Genomic DNA, 22,370 nt, shown 5'->3' with positions numbered 1-22,370 from the left:
GTTGAAACTTGTGCTAACTCTAAACTTTGTATAAAAATACAAAGGACAGATGACAGCCAAAATCTTGAAGAACAAGGTATAAACACTTGTTTTACCAATATTAAGAATTTTAAAAGCTTTAGTAATTAAGATAATACGTTACTGGTGTATGAACAAACTGATCAATGGAATAAAACAGAGAGCCCAGAAACAGACTCAGGTAAATATGGGCATTTAATAGGTGAAAGACTTGGCATGGCAAATCAACAGAGAAAGATGAGGTTTTAAGGTGGGGGCGGGGGGGGACCTGGACACCTACCTTATCCCATATACAAAACTCAATTCAAGTAGAAGACAAAATCATACATATTTAGAACATAGTACAGGAGAAGATATTCATGACCTCAGGATAGAGAAGTATTTCTTTAACAATACATAAAACACCAACAATATGGGAAAAGACATACTTCACTAGGAGCAGAAAGATAAACACAAACTGTGAGAAGATATTTGAAATAGTTATAACCAAAGGATTAATCTCCTGAATATATAAAGGAACCCTTTTAACCAAAGCATCCAATTATTTTTTAAACGGGCAAAATATGCGAACAAGGGCTTCACAAAAGAGGAAATCCAAGTGGTAGATAAACCTGTGAGGAAAAAAAAATTAACCTCATAGAAAAGCAAAGTAAGCAGCAATGAGGTATAATAGCATTTTCTTTAAAAATATACACATATATCTACAAAAATAACTGAAACACATCAAAATGCATAATGGAATTACGGGTGGATTTTATTCTGTGAACCATTATTTCTCAAATTCTTAAGTGTTGCTTTTACGACATTACAAACTCAGGAGATTTTCTGAAGTTTTAAAGTCTGACAACACGAATTTGGAACTTTCCATTGTTACTGGTGAAAGCACTGATTGATACAATTGCTTTAGAAAAGTCAGATGTCACCTGGTAAAGACGAAGATATACGTACTCTGTCAGCAAACAATTCCACTCCTAGATGTACTCTCAAGGGATGATACATATGTGCAACAGGACATAATATACAAAAATGTTCATAGTGGCTTTGTTTATAACAGCAAAAAACCTGGAACAATCCAAATGCCACCATAGTAGAAAAGACATAACTTTGGTATATTTATATGGACTACTATGCAGTAATGAAAACTACAGCTATATGCATCAACATGGATGACAGCAAAACAAAGTCACAAAAGAATACGTGTACTAACTAATTCATTAAATAGAATATTCCATTAAACTTTATTTATTCAGGTTTACTTTTGCCTGATTTTTTTAGACATTTTTCAGGAACGTAAACATCAGTACTATTCAAAGTATGGTCCAATGACCATACTAAACTGTCAGTGGCTGATGAAGAGAGAAGCACATAAAGTGAGAGTAAGCATGCATAGAAAGTAAGCATTTGGAAAGGCTGATAGCAACTTGATATTACCAAAACATTCAAGCACATGATTTTGTATTTACAAAATTATGAGTTTGTGATTACCTGGAAATTTTTTTTAAAGTAGTTTGAGAAGAACTAGTATACATAACTGGTAAAAAGAAACAGAAAAATTATTTTCATTACAAGCAGAACATTGGTTATCTCTAGGGATGAAATTCAGGGATGTGATCAGGAAAGGATACATAGAGCCTTTTATGGTGCTGACAATATTGCATTTCTTAACCTGAGCATTGGTTATTATGAGTATGTGCTTTATAATTTTATATCTCTTTAAATTGTACATGTTTAATACCCTCTTCTGTATTATCACAAATTTCACAATTTTTAAAAGTTTACAAATTTGTTATAAACAATACCAATTCTTTAAAAATATATACATTTATCTATGGAAAAACTGAAGTACATCAAAGCAGATGGTGGATTATTGGCAGATTTTACTCTTCGAACCATTATTTCTCAAATTCTTGTGTTGTCTTTTCTTTGTAAGGTAGTAGCAGTCACTAGTAATTACCAGCACTTAAAACAGATTATGCCAGGCGTAATATATGTTGATTTCAGCAAGGAATGTAATCATCCTAATGACGCTATCTTATGGATAAAATGGAGAAACGCAGACTGAAAAATAGCACATTTGGTGGTTTAGGGATAACATCCCTCTATTTTCCTCCAGAATCCGGAAACAACTGAGATGGAGAAGTTATTCAGGAGATCAAACATCACCCTTACTAGCAACAAAGTTAAAGAACATGTTTTTTGATCTGTACCGAGGAGTCCACCCCCCTGAATTAGAGATTAATTCACTCAATTGCTGGCCTAGCTAGGCAACTATGCACCACTCCCCGCACCTGGAGACGACAAAGTGAAATTCCTTGGGGAACAAGTCTTTTGAACTATATATTTTCTTCCTCCTCTAGCATCCTATAAAGGTCTTAGAACCTTCAAGTCCATTCTGCTTCATGACTTGCTTAACATTAGTTTCTTACATAGCTATCCTGTCTCCCCCGACAATTATGTTCCTGGTCAGATTATCTTACTCATTTTTGAAACTTCTGGCAGACTATTATGTACATGATAGACTTTCATATTTGTTACATACTATTTAAGAGCCTATATGAGTTGAGGCTACAGTAAGAACTTTAAGAACTAAAGAAAGATCAAGTGATTAAATTGGACCAATGACAAAAATATAGCTATTATTTATTAAGGGCTTGTATATGATAGACACTGACCCTAAGTGTTTTATGAACATCTCATTATATTCTCATTATAGTAGATATTACCTTAGTAATAAATGAAGAAACAGAAATGCCGAGTTAACAAAATCATTTGTGTGAGGTCACCATGATCTGAACTTGACTATGACCCCAAAGCCAAAGCACTGAACCGCTATTTTTTTAATTTAAAAAATTTATTTATTTATTTATTTTGGGCTGTGTTAGGTCTTCATTGCAGTGCGCGGGCTTCTCATTGCAGTGTCTTGTTGCGGAGCACGGGCTCTAGGTGCCTGAGCTCAGTAGTTGTGGCTCACAGGCTTAGTTGCTCTGCTGCATGTAGGAGGCGGATTCTTAACCACTGCGCCACCAGGGAAGCCCCTGAACTGCTACTGAGGTATACTGAAATCAAGATTGCTAAGCCTTTGGAGATCTATCCTTAAGTGGTGTTTGTAGGTAATTACTGCATAGTGGTTGAGAAAGGCGGGTCTGGAGCCAGACTGCCATGGTTCATATTCCAGATTTTGCTAATTACTAACTGTGATATAGGCAGGTTTTTCTTAACCTCTCTAGGCCTCCCTTTCCTCATCTGTAAAATGGGAATAATATCCTTACTTCATAGGATTATTGCAAAGATGAAACGTGTCAATACAAGCAAAAGACTTATCACAGCATCTGGCACAAGGAAAGCATTCAATAAGTGTTAACCCATTGGGTTGGCCAAAAACTTCATTTGGTTAATGAATACGTTGTTCAATTTAGTTCCTGGTGAAAATGAAAAATGTCTTTTTACTTAAAACCAAACGAACTTTTTGGCCAGCCCAATATATTACTGTTATTTCTCTGCTACTTTTGTACTTGTGCCTATGAACCAGAACATCCCCCATAACATTATAAAGGGGGAACAAAATTGAGAAAACTTGGCAGTATACAACCAAAGGTTAATTTACCTAAAAACTAAGAGCTTTTTAGGGAATTGAAGGCTTAACTTCCTTTCACCAAAACTTTCAGTAAGAAAAGGAAAAGTAAGGTTTAAAGTGAGGTGTTTACAGGTTGTATTTCTCTTCTTTAACTTTCTTTCTTGGTCATTCCCTGAGATGTTCCAATGAAATATCAAATAAATTATCACTCTCTTGCTACAAAACTATACTCCAAGCTGCAAGCTGATAAGGAGCTTCAAAAAGATTTAAATCTTGACAGAAATAAGTGAAGTCAGTTTGTTGAAAGATTTTTTTATTCTACAAGAATTGATTGGTGCAATCCTGCAGAACCAACATTTTTAGTTTAGAGAAATTTTTCTTTTCAAAAGTAAATGAAAACCCCCTTTGAATAATTTATATATCAATTTGTTTAATTCTTGAAAACAATAGTCATAGGGTCTGCTTTGTCCTAGTTAACCATAAATGTTACACATTTACAAACTGAAGCAAAAATGGATAGTACAGAGATTTAAATGAAATCTTTCAAAGAATAAAATTGCTTTTCAGTCCACTGTGTTTTCAAAGTTGATTTTCATCAAGCCAGGATGAAAGCTGTGAACCCCAAACCATTTGTTTCTTTAATAAAAAATGAATATTTAGATTATTAGCAAAGTAATATCTCAAAATGTATCTTCACACAGTTGGAATTTTAGTATAAACTTATATATCAAGTCCCTTTCCATTATTTATTCTACTTTAAAAATATATACAGCTAATGATGTTTAAATATGTATTCTGAGCCATATGTCCAAACGTAAATATTTGGGAAATTCAAACTGTTGCAACAAGTTATGAAAGGATTAAAGAAAAAAGATGAGCTACAAATTATATAGGGGAAGGGAGAAAAAAGTTCTTACTTAATATTCATGTCTAGGTAGATATGTATTTTCTAATTTTTGTATACATACCTAGTTGAGTATAGGCAAGCCATCAAACTTTAACCAGTTACAAACAGACTAGACTGAGTCAGTACTATTTTCTACAACAGGTAACAGTGGTGATTTAAAAAATTTTAATATATCTCAATAGTTTCACCACAAGTTATCTGTGGTAACAGTCTTTAAATATCATGAAGTTTTGATAGGCACAGATTAAATAACTGCATTATCTATGCCAAATTCGGCACACTGATGATACCCAGCTCTGCTGAATTATGGTGTAACTATCTGAATACAACAGAGCAGACAGGCAACCAGAAAAGGACATTTAACATACTCCCATGTTTATCATTTTAACATTAGTGTTTAAAATTTGCAAATCTAGAGGGACACTTAAAAAGCTACAGGACAGCTCCAATACAAGAACCCCAAGAGATAAATCTGCAGAATCTTAAACTTCAGTTCTTAATCCACTGGTATATATTGTTGAAGGAGTAGCTAGTTGGTCTTCAAAAATTTTAGAATTAAATGTCTGAAAATATGTCCATCCCTTGCTACACTGTAGTACTTGAAATTAGCAAGCAGGACAACCTGAATTCATTTTGCTCTTACATGCAGCAGTGTATATGCATCTTAAGACAGCTTAGAATTAAGAGTTAACTTCTAGTCAGTAGTGGTAAGTGACTAGAATTGCTATCCAATCAGTATTCTGTGGTACCACATATCAAAGTCCCAACAATATGACAGTCACGTTCAGCACTCATCACTTTTAGGTGGGGGATAGAAGCATGGCCAAAAGCAGTTGCAATTTTTTTTTTTTAACAGCATAAAAGCTTTAAACACAATTTTGCATCATCTTGTATTCTATTCTAGAATACTTGGAATCTTATTTCAATCAGCTCAATCTATGCAAGTTATAAAACACAAACACAGTCTAAACCCTATAGTCTACAGAAAATGCACTAATACTTGTTAAATGCAGTACAATCAATGAAGATTATCAAATAAGAAACACACACACGGCATTCTAAATTTTTAAATCATCTTAGGGCTGCTAGCCAGAGATTGTACAAATTACATGTGCAAGACAAAAAAACAAAAAAAAAAGAAAGAAAGAAAGAAAAAAACCAAAGTAACTAACTTCTCAGTGCATCACACCCACTAGGATAAAATGTATGGCACTTTTATAATACTATATTACAACTCTCAATTTAAGCTGGGAGTGACTCAGACATTAAAGCCACGTAAGAGCAAGAACTAGCCAATTCAAATGTTTAAAATGAAACAGATCACCTTTTTTCTTTGTAAAAGCACTGAAAATGTAATATGTGCAGCTAACTCACTAAAAGTCTTCTCATTTCATTTGCCCCCCATTGTAGTGTCTTAAATTATTCTGTAATTATTCTACCTGTTACAACAGTCTGACTTTTAAGGCCTGTGTAAACTCTATTATGTTATTGAAACATACTATTTTCTGTGTGGTAAAAATGTCTTTATGAAAAAAAATAACATATCTGGTTATAGATCATAGAATAAACCCAAACAATAAAAACGACATTTTCCAAGCTACTGAGATATAAATTAAACCATGATGTATCAATTTAAAATTATATCAATATTAACTAACTAACATTTCTATGGTAGATTTTTTTCCTCATAAAATTAAACAGTGCAGAATAGGGCTTGGGCTACAGCTAATCACATTTGGTTTTCTTAAAAACAAAACTTTATTTCCTATAAACAACTGAAAGGTAATTTTCTTCCTCCACAACACATGTAGACATTAAATTGAAGGTTTTAGAAATCTCCACTACTTACAAGAAAAGTATTTTTAAATGGCTAAAAGGAACCAAAATACCAAATTAAAATACTTCAGGGTGCGAAGAGCAGATAGAAACAACCAAGAAAAGAGTAGATCATTGTGTTGAATATTTATGAATAGCCCAAAATAAGTCCCAAAGTTTTTCTACCTTTACAAATAAAAAAAGGTGTCCTTTCCACAGCTTGGGGAATGCATCATACATTCCTCCACAACAAGTATATGAGTAAGATTCTAAAAATGTTGCCAATATTAAGTTCTTCGGTACCTAAAATTAATTAGAGGACAGCAATATTACAGCGGCAATGGTGGATCAATTCTCAAAACGTAGTTACGATCCAACACGAGTTGTCGTGGTTCTTTTATCTGAGAAAAAGCTTTTCAGAAGAAATACCTGCCCTATGCTAACCACCAGAAGAATGAGGGCTTCTCCTACTGACCAATAGGCCACTCTTGTATTGAGATCCTCAGCTCGGCTTCGGCCTTGAGCCTCTCTCAAACGGAAATGAGTCTGATAGTCAATGACAGATTTCAGAGCTTCGTGAATTGAAACACAGGCAGATTCCATCTAAAGAGAAAGATTTTCAGTTAGTATGTTTTAATACTTTCTGTACAATCCATCTAGCATATTCATCTTTTCTTTTAATTTGATCTCAATTCCTCATCTGACTAACATTCTACTAAACTGGCACTCATTCATTCACTCATTCGTGTCAATGGTCCTGGCAAAGCAACGCTTCTACGCATTCTCACTAGGATGACTGGTAAGGCTAGAGATCCCATGAAGCAGCTGCTTGCCCCAAACTGGAACGTCCCAACTGTGGCATCTGTTAAGGTGGCAGATGGAACATGAAGCTAACAGTAGGAGAAATACTAAGCAGTTAAGGTTGGTAGCTACCAAGTTTCAAGGCCAGGTTTCTTAAAGAGGAAGAAATAGGAGGAAGGGAATGGCAGGTCAGGTCAAATTATAATTTGACCAATTATAATTATATGAATCAAAGTCCAAATATATACAAAAACAAATGAAATATGGCATAAAAGTACATTGTTAGTCAAAGTTATTTCAACTATCTTAAAAGCAGTTGAAACTGAAAAGTGACAGGTCAGAGTAGGAATTTTTTTTTCACGTTTACCGCTTTGCTAAATAAGTCTTCTTCCTCATGCCAGTCAATAAAACTTATATGTTCTCAATAGGACATAAGTTTCATTTTCACTGGGTAATGAGTTTGTAGGCCTTCATCTGATGATACCATAGCTTTTTCTAAATTACACTATCTGCTTTGAGACAGGTTAAGAGTAGTTTTTTTTGTTGTATACCAGTTTAATGTTTTTTTACTGCTGAAAACTTAATCCTGGTGGTGAAATATATGCTTTATTATACTTATTTTACATCACAAACCATGTATTAGTTTTTTTTCAATTTTGTTTGTTGTAATTTTAATAATAGACATTAGAAAATAACTTAAACACTTAATAAAGCTCTACCAAAGTAAGTATGAAAGGAATAGTTATAAAAACATTAAAAGTTCCTTTAAAAAGTATGAGAGATGAAGAATGGCGCCCCTCACTGCCACCCGCGCTGGGCCTGCAGCAGCTCTTCTGTCCTGTGCTATGGACTCCACAGAAGAAACAGTGTTTTCTTTGCTGCTTTAACAGTGGAATTAGATGTTAAGTATGTTGACATCGGTGCCCAGTAACCTGGTGAGGTAAGGAACAAAAGATCTTGGAATGAGGAGACCTACAAGATGGCAGAGGAGTAAGACGCGGAGTTCACCTTCCTCCCCACAAATACATAAAAAATACATCTACATGTAGAACAGCTCCTACAGAACACCTACTGAATGCCTGCAGAAGACCTCAGACTTCCCAAAAGACAAGAAACCCCCCACATACCTGGGTAGGGCAAAAGAAAAAAGAAAAAACAGAGACAAAAGAATAGGGATGGGACCTGCACCTCTGGGAAGGAGCTATGAAGGAGGAAAAGTTTCCACACACTAGGAAGCCCCTTCACTGGTGGGGACAGCGCAGGGGGAAGCTTCGGAGCCACGGAGAAGAGCGCAGCAACAGGGGTGCAAAGGGCACCGGGGCAGGTGGGGGCTGGGAGCTGAGGCTCAGGCTTCGGAGGTCAGATCTCAGGGAGAGGACTGGGGTTGGCTGCGTGAACACAGCCTGAAGGGGGCTAGTGCACCACAGCTAGTCGGGAGGGAGTCCGGGAAAAGGTCTGGACCTGCCAGAGAGGCAAGAGACCTTTGTTTCGAGGTGTGCGAGGAGAAGGGATTCAGAGTGCCGCCTAAACGAGCTTCAGAGACGGGTGTGAGCCGTGGCTATCAGCGTGGACCCCAGAGATGGGCATGAGATGCTAAGGGTGCTGCTGCAGCCACCAAGAAGCCTGTGTGCAAGCAAAGGTCACTATCCACACCTCCCCTCTTGGGAGGCTGTGCAGCCTGCCACTGCCAGAGTCCTGTGATCCAGGGACAACTTCCCTGGGAGAACACACGGCCTGCCTCAGGCAGCTGCAATGTTACACTGGCCTCTGCCGCTGCAGGATTGCCCTGCAAACCAATTATGACTACCATACCCCTCCCTCTCCCCAGCGTGAGTGAGCAAGACAGCCCTAATCAGCTGCTGCTTTAACCCCGTCCTGTCTGGGCGGGAACAGACACCGGAGGGCAACCTACACACAAAGGCGGGGCCAAAACCAAAGCTGAACCCCAGGAGCTGTGCGAACAAAGAAGAGAAAGGGAAATTTCTCTGTGCAGCCTCAGGAATAGCAGATTAAATCACCACAATCAACTTGATGTACGCTGCATCTGTGGAATACCTGAATAGACAATGACTGTTCTCAAAATTGAGGCGGTGGACTTTGGGAGCAACTGTAGACTTGGGGTTTGCTTTCTGTGTCTGATTTGTTTTTGGTTTTATCTTTACCTTAGTTTTAGTGCTTGTTATCACTGCTGGATCTGTTTATTGGTTTGGTTGCTCTCTTTTATTTATTTTTATTAATTTTTTTAATTTAATTTTATTTTTATTCCTTTGTTTCTCTTTTTGTGAGGGTGTATGTGTATGCTTCTTTGTGTGACTTTGTCTATTTAGGTTTGCTTTTACCATCTGGTTTGAGGTTCTACCTGTTAGGTTTTTCTCTCTTCCTTTTCTTCCGAGCTGTGTGGCTGCCAGGGTCTTGGTGCTCTGGCCGGGTGTCAGGCCTGAGCCTCCGAGGTGGGAGAGACAAGTCCAGAACACTGGACCACTAGAGACCTCCTAGCCCCATGTAATACCAATCGGCGAGAGCTCTCCCAGAGATGTCTGTCTCAACACTAAGAGCCAGCTCCACCCAACGGCCAGCAAGCTCCAGTGCTGGACACCCCATGCCAAACAACTAGCAAGACAGGAACACAATGCCACCCATTAGCAGAGAAGCTGCCTAAAGTCATACTAAGTTCACAGACACGCCAAAACATACCACTGGACACAGCCCTGCCCATCAAAAGATCCAGCCCCACCCACCAGAGCACACGCACCACTCCCCTCCACCAGGAAGTCTACACAAGCCACTGAACGAATCTCACCCGCTGTGGGCAGACACCAAAAATAACGGGAACTACAGACCTGCAGCCTGCGAAAAGGAGACCCCAAACACAGTAAGTTAAACAAAATGAGAAGACAGAGAAATATGCAGCAGATGAAGGAGCAAGGTAAAAACCCACCAGACCAAACAAATGAAGAGGAAACAGGCAGTCAACCTGAAAAACAATTCAGAGTAATGATAGTAAAGATGGTCCACTATCTTGGAAACAGAATGAAGAAAATACAAGAAATGTTTAATGAGGACCTAGAAGAACTAAAAAGCAAGCAAACAATTATGAAGAACACAATAAATGCAATTAAAAATATTCTTGAAGGAATCAATAGCAGAATAACTGAGGCAGAAGGACGGATAAGTGACCTGGAAGATAAAATAGTGGAAGTAACTGCCGCAGAGCAGAATAAAAAAAAAAGAATGAAAAGAATTGAGGACAGTCTCAGAGACGTCTGGGATAACATTAAATGCACCAACATTCGAATTATAGGGGTCCCAGAAGGAGAAGAGAAAAAGAAAGAGTCTGAGAAAATATTTGAAGGGATTACAGTCGAAAACTTCCCTAACATTGGAAAGGAAAGAGTCAAACAAGTCCAGGAAGTGCAGAGAGTCCCATACAGGATAAATCCAAGGAGAAACATGCCAAGACATATATTAATCTAACTAACGAAAATTAAATACAAAGAAAAATTATTAAAAGCAGCAAGGGAAAAGCAACAAATAACATACAGGGAATCCCCATAAGGTTAACAGCTGATCTTTCGGCACAAACTCTGCAAGCCAGAAGGGAGTGGCAGGACATATTTAAAGTGATGAAAGGGAAAAACCTACAACCAAGATTACTCTACCCAGCAAGGATCTCATTCAGATTCGACAGAGAAATTAAAACCTTTATAGACAAGCAAAAGTTAAGAGAATTCAGCACCACCAAACCAGCTTTACAACAAATGCTAAAGGAAGTTCTCTAGGCAGGAAACAAAAGAGAAGGAAAAGATCTACAAAACCAAACCCAAAACAATCAAGAAAATGACAATAGGAACATACATATTGATAATTACCTTAAATGTAAATGGATTAAATGCCCCAACCAAAAGACACAGAACTGGCTGAATGGACACAAAACCAAAACCCGTATATATGCTGTCTACAAGAGACCCACTTCAGACCTAGGGACACATACAGACTGAAAGTGAGGGGATGGAAAAAGATATTCCATGCAAATGGAAATCAAAAGAAAGGTGAACTAGCAATTCTCATATCAGACAAAGTAGACTTTAAAATAAAGACTATTACAAGAGACAAAGAAGGAGACTACGTAATGATCAAGGGATCAATCCAAGAAGAAGATATAACAACTGTAAACATTTATGCACCCAACATAGGAGCACCTCAATACATAAGGCAAATGCTAACAGCCATAAAAGGGGAAATTGACAGTAACTACAAATCGACAGTAACTACAAATTATTGGAACTACTACAATAATATTAGGGGGCTTTACACCCCACTTTCACCAATGGACAGATCATCCAAAATGAAAATAAACAAGGACACACAGCTTTAAATGAAACATTAGACCAGATGGACATAATTGACATTTATAGGACATTCCATTCAAAAATGACAGAATATACTTTCTTCTAAGTGCTCATGGAACATTCTCCAGGATAGATCATATCTTGGGTCACAAATCAGGCTTTGGTAAATTTAAGAAAACTGAAATCGTATCAAGTATCTTTTCCGACCACAATGCTATGAGACTACATATCAGTTACAGGACAAAAACTGTAAAAAGTACAAACACATGAAGGCTAAACAATACACTACTAAATAATCAAGAGATCACTGAAGAAATCAAAGAGGAAATCAAAAAATACCTAGAAACAAATGACAATGAAAACATGATGACCCAAAACCTATGGGATGCAGCAAAAACAGTTCTAAGAGGGAAGTTTATAGCAATACAATCCTACCTCAAGAAACAAGAAACAACTCAAGGAAACAACCCAACCTTACACCTAAAGCAGTTAGAGAAAGAAGAACAAAAAACCCCCAGAGTTAGCAGAAGAAATCATAAAGATCAGAAATAAATGAAAAAGAAATGAAGGAAACAAGAGCAAAGATAAATGAAAGTAAAAGCTGGTTCTTTGAGAAGATAAACAAAATTGATAAACCATTAGCCAGACTCATCAAGAAAAAAAGGGAGAAGGCTCAAATCAACAGAATGAGAAATGAAAAAAGGAGAAGTAACAACTGACTCTGCAGAAACACAAAGGATCATGAGAGACTACTACAAGCAACTATATGCCAATAAAATGGACAACCTGGAAGAAATGGAAAAATTCTTAGAAAAATACAACCTTCGAAGACTGAACCAGGAAGAAATAGAAAATATGAACAGACCAATCACAAGCACTAAAATTGAAACTGTGATTAAAAATCTTCCAACAAACAAAAGCCCAGGACCAGATGGCTTCACAGGTGAATTCTATCAAACATTTAGAGAAAAGCTAATACCTATCCTTCTAAAACTCTTCCAAAATACAGCAGAGGGAGGAACACTCCCAAACTCATTCTACGAGGCCACCATCACCCTGATACCAAAACCAGACAAAGATGTCACAAAGAAAGAAAACTACAGACCAATATCACTGACGAACATAGATGCAAAAATCCTCAACAAAATAGTAGCAAACAGAATCCAACAGCACATTAAAAGGATCATACAAAATGATCAAGTGGGATTTATCCCAGAAACACAAGGATTCTTCAGTATACACAAATCAATCAATGTGATACACCATATTAACAAATTGAAGAATAAAAACCATATGATAATCTCAATGGATGCACAAAAAGTTTTCGACAAAATTCAGCACCCATTTATGATACAAAGTCTCCAGAAAGTGGGCATAGAGGGAACCTACCTCAACATAATAAAGGCCATGTATGACAAACCCACAGCCAACATCGTTCTCAATGTTAAAAAACTGAAACCATTTCCACTAAGATCAGGAACAAGACAAGGTTGCCCAATCTCACCACCATTATTCAATAGAGTTTTGGAAGTTTTAGCCACAGCAATCAGAGAAGAAAAAGAAATAAAAGGAATCCAAATCAAAAAAGAAGAAGTGAAACTGTCACTGTTTGCAGATGACATGATACTATACACAGAGAATCCTAAAGATGCTACCAGAAAACTACTAGAGCTAATCAATGAATTTGGTAAAGTAGCAAGATACAAAATTAATGCACAAAAATCTCTTGCATTCCTATACACTAATGATGAAAAATCTGAAAGAGAAATTAAGGAAACACTCCCATTTACCATTGCAACAAAAAGAATAAAATACCTAGGAATAAACCTACCTAAAGAGACAACCTGTATGCAGAAAACTATAAGACACTGATGAAAGAAATTAAAGACAATACAAACAGATGGAGAGATATACCATGTTCTTGGATTGGAAGAATCAATACTGTGAAAATGACTATATTATCTAAAGCAATCTACAGATTCAATGCAATCCCTATCAAACTACCAATGGCATTTTTCATAGAACTAGAACAAAAAAATTCACAATTTGTATGGAAACACAGAAGACCCTGGATAGCCAAAGCAATCTTGAGAAAGAAAAATGGAGCTGGAGGAATCAGGCTCCCTGACTTCAAACTATACTATAAAGCTACAGTAATCAAGACAGTATGGTACTGGCACAAAAACAGAAATATAGATCAACGGAACAGGATAGAAATCCCAGAGATAAACCCATGCACATATGGTTACTTTATCTTTGATAAAGGAGGCAAGGATATACAATGGAGAAAAGACAGCCTATTCAATAAGTGGTGCTGGGAAAACTGGACAGCTACATGTAAAAGAATGAAATTAGAACACTTCCTAACACCAAACACAAAAATAAACTCAAAGTTGATTAAAGAGCTAAACGTAAGGCCAGACACTTATATATAAAACTCTTAGAGGAAAACATAGGCAGAACACTCTATGACGTAAAGCACAGCAACATCCTTTTTGACCCATCATCTAGAGAAATGGAAATAAAACCAAAAATAAACAAATGGGACCTAATGAAACTGAAAAGCTTTTGCACAGCAAAGGAAACCATAAACAAGATGAAAAGACAACCCTCAGAATGGGAAAAAATATTTGCCAACGAAGCAACTGACAAAGGATTAATCTCCAAAATATACAAGCAGCTCATGCAGCTCAATATCAAAAAACAAACAACCCAATCCAAAAATGGGCAGAAGACCTAAACAGACATTTCGCCAAAGAAGATATACAAATGGCTAACAAGCACATGAAAGGATGCTCAACATCACTAATCATTAGAGAAATGCAAATCAAAACTACAATGAGGTATCACCTCACACTGGTCAGAATGGGCATCATCAAAAAATCTACAGACAATAAATGCTGGAGAGGGTGTGGAGAAAAGGGAACCCTCTTACACTGCTGGTGGGAATGTAAACTGATACAGCCACTATGCAGAACAGTATGGAGGTTCCTTATAAAGCTAAAAATAGAACTGTCATATGACCCAGCATATACCCTGGGAAAACCATAACTCAAAAAGACACACATGTACTCCAATGTTCACTGCAGCACTATTTACAACAGCCAGGTCATGGAAACAACCTAAATGTCCACTGACAAGATGAATGGATAAAAAGATGTGGTACATATACATAATGGAATATTACTCGGCCATAAAAAGGAATGAAATTGGACCATCTGTAGATGTGGATGGCCCTGGAGTCTGTCATACAGAGTGAAGTCAGTCAGAAAGAGAAAAATAAATATCACATATTAATCGATATATTCCACGCATATATGTGGAATCTAGAAAAATGGTACAGATGAACCTATTTCTAGGGCAGGAATAGAAATGCAGACGTAGAGAACAGACATGTGGACACGGCTGTGGGGGTTAGGGGGGAAGAACTGGGAGATTAGGTTCGACATAAATACACTACCATGTGTAAAACAGATAGCTAGTGGGAACCTGTGGTATAGCACAGGGAGTTCAGCTTGGTGTTCTGTGATGACCTAGAAGGGATGAGAGGTATGGGAGGGAGGTCCAAGAGGAGCAGATATATATATATATATATATATATACACACACACACACACACACACACATACAGCTGATTCACTCCGTTGTACAGCAGAAATTAACACAACAATTAAAAAAAAGAATAGAATAAAATGTGATACAAATAAAGGAGGTTAAGCGGTCCTAAAAGCGTTTATCTATGTAGGTTTTTATCTACCTATCTATCTTGGCTACACCAGGTCTCAGTTGTGGCACGTGTGATCCTCGTTGCGACATGTGGGATCTTTTTTAGTTGCGGCATGTGGACTTCTTAGTTGTGACATGGCGTGCGGGCTTCTAAGTTGTGGCATGAGGGCTCCTCAGTTGCAGCATGCAAACTCTTAGTTGTGGCACGCATACGGGATCTAGTTCCCTGACCAGGGATTGAACCCGGGCCCTCTGCATTGGGAGCGTGGAGTCTTACCCACTGGACCACCAGGGAAGTCCCTGCTTAGGTTTTTAAAGCAAACTATCTTATTTTACAAGTTAAAATTTATGAAGGTTAAGTTATAAACAATGGCCCCAAAGAAAAATCTTTTTACAAAGTGCTGTTCACACATGATGCTAAAATAAAGAGAACATTTCTAAAAATACGAACATTTGAACACATCTTATTAATGCTTACAATAGGTTTATGAATTAAGGCTCTTACACATTCTTAAAATCTGCCTCTATCACTACATGAGTTTGGCCAAGAGACTACCTGGAACCTGGAAACAATGAAATCCAATTTAAGGTTTTAACAAGAAAGTGATAAATAATTCCTTTGAATACCAAACTATCTTTTAGACATACTCTAAGCTCACAATGTATCTGAACTAGAAATAAAACAGCCCTTCTCATCACCTGAGCAGTATTTGTTCACTGACTCTAAATTTCTTTTGCTATCTTTCCCTCATTAAGCTATTCTTCAAAATAAAACCCAATTTAGTTACCTTAACTATTTTTGTTAGATGACTTACTATTAATCTTTACTACTTTACCTTCAGTTACAGCAAAAGTTACTGTAACAGCAGTTTGAGTAACACTTAATACTGGTATAAAAGTATATATATATTAATTAAGGCATCATTTTTGCTTCCAGTTATACCAACCTGCTAAGTTATGGTAGCAACATTCCTCCATGAATTATAGAAAATGCTTCATAATGCTGGAGTACTGTTTAGACTCTTAAGCTTCCTTTGCCATTGATGTTTCTACCTAAGTGACCCCATTTTAATGTCTATTTTCTTTTCATAAAATCCTTTAACACTGTTCTTCACTAAAAAAGTCTGAAGTTCTCTGTGAAATGCCTAATCTACTGTAAGAGTTAAGATACTTCTTAAAGGTTGTGTTAAAGTCACAAAATTCTGTGTTCCATCAATGAGTTAATGGATATTAAATTATGCTTTTTTTCCCTTTAAACATATCAATGTTGTGTTACTGACTTTTTATTACCTGGGTAAGAGCACTGACTCGGTTCTCACTAGGAAACAAAGGTGGGTCTTCTCCAACTTGAAAATCAAAATACACGGTTTTATGTGTGAAAGTAGAAAATTCATTGCTGAAGCAAAATTTGTATGTCCCATTTTTGGAGGCTGTGAAGGTAAAACTATCATACTGCTTCTTCATCTCTTTGTATAACACATTACCATCAGGATCTTCTAATCGACAATCTACATCATAGTGACCACCAGTAATCACCTACAAAAGAGAAAAAAACAAACAAAAAATGAAGAGATCACTGCAACTAACAAGTTTGAGAAGTCAACCAGGTTTCCTGTTAAAATGGCTATAAGGTTTTTTTACCATCACAGGCAATTTTACATTTCTTTTTTTTTTTTTCTTTGCGGTACGCATGCCTCTCCTGTTGTGGAGCACAGGCTCCGGACGCGCAGGCTCAGTGGCCAGGCTCACAGGCCAAGCCGCTCCGCGGCATGTGGGATCTTCCCAGACCGGGGCACGTACCCGTGTCCCCTGCATCGGCAGGCGGACTCTCAACCACTGCGCCACCAGGGAAGCCCCATTTCTTGATTTCTACCAGTGGATGGAACTTGGGAGGCAGATTTCAGTTCAACTAAAGCTTTACAGAAACTGAACAAATTTCCTCATGACAAGAGAGAGGGAACTAACCAACAAGCCAGACAACTGTTCTAGTTACTAGAGGCCTCTTACATCACTTAATTCTCCCAACAACCCTACAAGACAGTATTTTTCCCTCAATTTGACAAACTGAGAAACTGAGTTAAAATAAGTAAGCTACCCAAGATTTTTCACCTAGTAAGAGGTTGAATGCCAAATTCATACTCTTGACCCTTAAGCTTACTACCATGTAATATTTTCCTTCCCAAAATTTTTTCATCTAGTTTCCTATTAGCATCATCCAAGCACTCTCAGATAGTACAGTGAAGCACTTAAGTAGGTCAGTCCTTAGCCTAACACCCCACGCATACTTCTTTTATAGAACTTAAACTCATTTTACTGCCAAATTACAAACAGACTGTGTTTCTTAAGTTCTTTTATAGGTCAGTTATATGGAATTTGACACATACTTTGTTTTGAATTACATTTTGAGCAGAATAGACTTGTGGCCTGTTCCAAGAGTGTATCATTATTTACAAACTTGTTTCCAAGAGAAACATAAATGATTAAACTACATTGTTTTAACCCCTGTGATTAAAGCAAAACCAAAACGAACAACACGAAAGCAAATAAATGTTTTGTTCCTCTGCACAGTCTGTGTTTAAAGGAAAGCATATGAAAGGAAAGCCAGGGGTAGGTGAAAAGCTTCTGAAGAGGATTTTGGAGCTATTTTCAAAAGCTTATGCTTAATCAGTTACAATTTGAGCCATTTGAGTTATACAAATGAAGAAAAGAGGGAGACATTTTCCCTGAGGTTACTTGGCAAGCATAAGAGAGGAAGAAGGAAAAGGATTAAAGAGGAGAAAAAACTCCTTATATGAGAAAACACTGACTGGGAAAAAGAGGGAGAGGAGACAGGAGAAGAAACATAGGGTGCCTGTATCCACTTGAGGTAATGAGGAAGAGACATTGGGTTTGGGGGTTTCCAACCACCATGAGATATATTTTCAAGCTTGAACCCTCTGGGTTAGCATAATATTGACATTCTACATTTGTGGAACACAGGGATCAAACTTTGGACTTCAGAGAAGATTGATTATTTATATGACCTTCTGTCACTAAAGAGATACGATAAATAACTGAACTATGTTAAAAGATCATTTTGATAATTAAAGGAAATATAACTAGGCACTTAGGAAACCGTAAAATACGCAAATATTAACATACAGATATAACGTTTGACATAAAAACAGTGTCTTATCAATTGGGCATTTACCCCTCCCCACCAAAAGTCGACAACCTTTCTTCTAGGTGAAATAATGACTTCATTTTATATACCCAATTATTCATACTTAACCATAGTACTTTGAATAATCAAAACATACAAACAAAAATATAGAACCAGAACTGATCATCATGCCACTTTTCTTCTATCAAACTTTAAAACAAATAATCTTACTTCAGATAAAAATCGCCCTTAAAACCTATCTGGTCACGTAAGAAAGAAACTGGGGATCATCTCAAATTATGTGTCTACCTGTCTGTCCAGTTAGTCACAGAAACCTCTCGATATTATTGCCTCTCTCAAATTCACCCCATCTCTTCCATTCCCAATCCACAATCCAGATGGGACTATTGGCTCAACTTCCTAAAAGGTCTTCCCATAATCCAATCTCTCCTCCCTCGAATCCAGGGTTTCTTAACCTCAGTAATTAGATTATCTGGGGCTGGGTAAGTCTTTCTTTCAGGGGGCTGTGTTGCCCTGAGCACTGTAGCATATTTAGCATCTCGTCTCTAACCACTAGATGACAGTAACACCTCCCTCCCCACAGGTCTCAAAACCTTTTGGTAATTCCTGTGGCCTACAGAAAAATCCAAACCTGTTAACAACAGCAAACCACACCCCTGTACCTCCTCAAGGAAGTCTCAGCATCTTTTACACCCTTTCTCACTCTGTGTTCCAAAAATACCAGAATGCCAGAAATTCTCTGAACAAGTCTCTGCCCTACATCTGCACTAATAGTGACAAATTACATGGGGTTTGTTTGCTGAAGAAGAATCACAGGACCCAAAATGACTATGCTCATAAATCTACAGTTTATGAGAGGGAGAGAATACAATATAAAACATCACAGCCAAAAGCTGTCTCACAGCAAGAGGACAGAAGAGATCAGATATGGGCTCCTTTGTTCTCCCTCTGTGAGGGATGTGGCCAGAAATATACCCTCTCAGATCAGGAACCACCCAAGTGTGCAAGGAACACCTTGGAATCAGTGAGCCCAAAGTAGAGTCTTGACTGGGTCTTTTTATATTTTGCTTTTCACATAAGCATACTTTTGTCGTGTAACTATTCTCAGTAGCAGACTCCCTGGGGGGTCTCACTGAGACCAGGTACAAATCATCAATCTCACTGTCATCAATGAACAATGCTGACAAACTGGCACAAACCTCCCCCCTAAAGCCCTCAGACCCACAGTTACAAAGCAACACTATGATTCAGTATTTTCAGTGCCGACTCAGGTTAATTTTCAGGCTTGCTGGAATTAAGTCTCACAAACATAACATATCTGCTGAGGAAGTCCCTCCACCCTCTGCCACCCTGTAGAGTAACTTCAATTTATCCCTCTAGACTCAGCTCATACATCAGACCCTCAGCTAAATTTCCCCTGATGATCCTCCGTCGTCAGCCAGCACTATACCTAGTGTGTACTTTCATTATTGCATTTAACATTACATGACTATGTGTCTATGTAAGGTCCCTGAGGTCAAGTTCAGCCTTATTTGTCTTTGGGAGGTAGTAAAATTAAGTGGTTAAGAGCTTAACCTGGGAGGGAGGGAGACGCAAGAGGGAAGAGATATGAGGATATATGTATACGTATAGCTGATTCACTTTGTTATAAAGTAGAAACTAAAACACCATTGTAAAGCAATTATACTCCAATAAAGATGTAAAAAAAAAAAAAAAAAAGAACTTAACCTGGAACTTCATACTGATTCTGCTACCTGTTACATTTTGTAACCTTGGGTCTCAACTTACCGAAGCCTCAGTTTCTTCATCAGTAAAAAAAATAATAAAAACTCTCTAATAAACCCATCTCATATCGAGTTGTCCTGAGAATTAAGTAATACACCTGAAATGCTTGCTATACTGTCTGCCACATAATAAACGCTTATTTTTTAGCCCGCAAGAGTAGTATAGTAGTACTCTCACCAACAAGCACAGCACCTGCACGTAGAAGTCAAGAAATGTTTGTTAAATTCAAACAAATAAAATTTTCACTGACACTTTATATTACAATTATTGCTATCATCTTTTCTGTCTCCTGGTCCTAACCCATGAAGTTAAGCAAGCCTAAGAGTCATCCTTGGCCTCCCTCCCTCCCTCCCTCACTGTAGCCAAATCATCACCAAGTTCTGTTGCTTTTACCTAAAAAGTATCTCCCATCCTTTCACTTTTCTCCTTCCCCAGTGCTACCACCCTAGTCTCAGCCTGGACCACTACAATAGCCTCCTAATCAGTTTTCTACATCTACTTGGCAACACTCCATAATACCTTCTCTACCTGCACAAGTTAATATCCGTACAGCTACCAAGAATACTTAGAACTTGTCACTGCACTGCTTACAACCCTATGATGGCTTCTCATACTCTTAGGAAAAACTAAAATCCTTTACCCGGCCAGCTGGGCACTACATGGTCTGGCCCCTGCTGACCTCCCTTCTTCTGGCTCCTTATTCCCAGCTATAGTGGACCTCTCTGTGTTCTTCAAACTCCGAGTCACTGTTACCACAGTGACCTTGCAAACGCCATTCCCTCTTCCCCCTCACCAAAGCATTTACAACTCATCTTTTACAGTTCAGCATCAAATCACTTCCTAAAGGAAGCCTTCACAGATTCCAATGACCAGACCGTATACCACCTATTCTCTGCTCTTAAAGCACAATTCTGATGAATGAACAGGTACTAATTAAGAAAAGAACCGTAGGATGGGTAGGGACTCAAGAGTGATGGCAGCGACCCTAGCTAGCTATTTTGTTCACTTCTCTCTCACCAGCACCTAGTACTCAACAGCTGTTCAAACACGTTAAGTCTACCAACAAAAAAAGAAACAGTAAAGACTGTTCTAACCAATTTAAGAAACTACATTCTGTTAAATAGGCACTTTTTATATAATCCCCCAAATGAAAAGGGGCCTCTCATTTATCACAGCAATTCCTTCTACAAATCCTTTGGCAGATGGTCATCTCTTCCAACGACAGGGACCACATTAACCAATAATCCTAGTATCAATGGAAAAACTGAAAAGCAATGGAGTTAGATATCGGCAGCACTTGAAATCTGATTAAAGTGGAGGTGCGGATTAGACAGCGGCGGACTGACGTTGGGCACTATGAACAGGAATACATTTCTTTTTTAAAGGAAACTCTTAAAGAAGAAAGTTCAAAATGAAGGCCATTAGAGAAAAGACGGAACAATCACAGCCACAGGAAGCATTTCTGGCATTTATATACCTTAACATCTGGTCTTAAATGTCTAATGCGCAAGGTTTCGGACAGGAAAGCCAAATGGCCTGCATCAGCTACCTAGATGTGATTCCTGAATCGGCCAAAGAATGAGAAAACAGCCTCGACCCTGCAACCGCGAGCTGGGGCCCGCGACCGCCTGAGCCCGTAGTACCTGGAACTCGAGAGTGCACTTGGTGCCCTGCGTGATGTCCTCGTAGAAACACTGCTTGGCATTGTCGGGCAGCTCGAACGTGATCTCAGAGGCGCCGCAGGGCCCCGGCACCAGCAACAGCAGCAGCGCGAGCAGCCTACAGCCCCAACGGCCCGCGGCGGCAGCCCAGCGCTGCGCGGACCCCAGCCGGGGCATCCCGAAGCGGCGGCGGCGGCCTCAACCGAGCTGCGGGGAGACGCGGGGTCAGGTCTGCACGGACTCACGGCGCGCGGCAGGCCTCACCCCAAACGGCACCGCGAAGACGCACCGCAGAGCTGCTCCGAGCCCCGAGAGATTCGAGATGCGCAGCCAGTCGCTGGTCACGGGGTAGGGGTGCTGAGTGACCAGGGCCTAGACGCCAGAACGAGCTGGGGAGCGCAGATAAAGACGGCAGAAAACAAGCGGAAAAGACTCGAGATAGCCGGAAGCTGGGACAAGAGACTGGGGAAAGAGGCGGGGCCTGAGGCACCTGCTCCAGCGACCCGGATGTGCTCTCCCCGGGCCGCGGGGAGAGACGTTGGAGTGTGTACGTGGAAGCTCGCAAGGCGTC

The 22,370-nt window shown here is 38.6% G+C and overlaps 1 protein-coding gene across 1 annotated transcript; it reads right to left on the bottom strand.

Moving 5' to 3' along the window:
- Nucleotides 1-6,680: 6,680 nt before the first annotated feature.
- LOC307051793 (transmembrane emp24 domain-containing protein 7) lies at nucleotides 6,681-21,976 on the bottom strand (the record flags this gene model as incomplete). The annotated part of the gene is made up of 3 exons (XM_079702364.1): nucleotides 6,681-6,917; nucleotides 16,481-16,726; nucleotides 21,782-21,976. 3 exons carry the CDS (start codon nucleotides 21,974-21,976, stop codon nucleotides 6,681-6,683), a joined length of 678 nt encoding a protein of 225 aa, XP_079558490.1.
- Between the last annotated feature and the right edge of the window lie 394 nt (nucleotides 21,977-22,370).

The sequence above is a fragment of the Hyperoodon ampullatus genome (assembly GCF_949752795.1).
Source record: "Hyperoodon ampullatus genome assembly, chromosome: 4".
Lineage (NCBI taxonomy): Eukaryota > Metazoa > Chordata > Mammalia > Artiodactyla > Ziphiidae > Hyperoodon > Hyperoodon ampullatus.
Note: the sequence above shows the minus strand (reverse complement) of the source record. Positions and strands in the feature narration are given on the sequence as shown.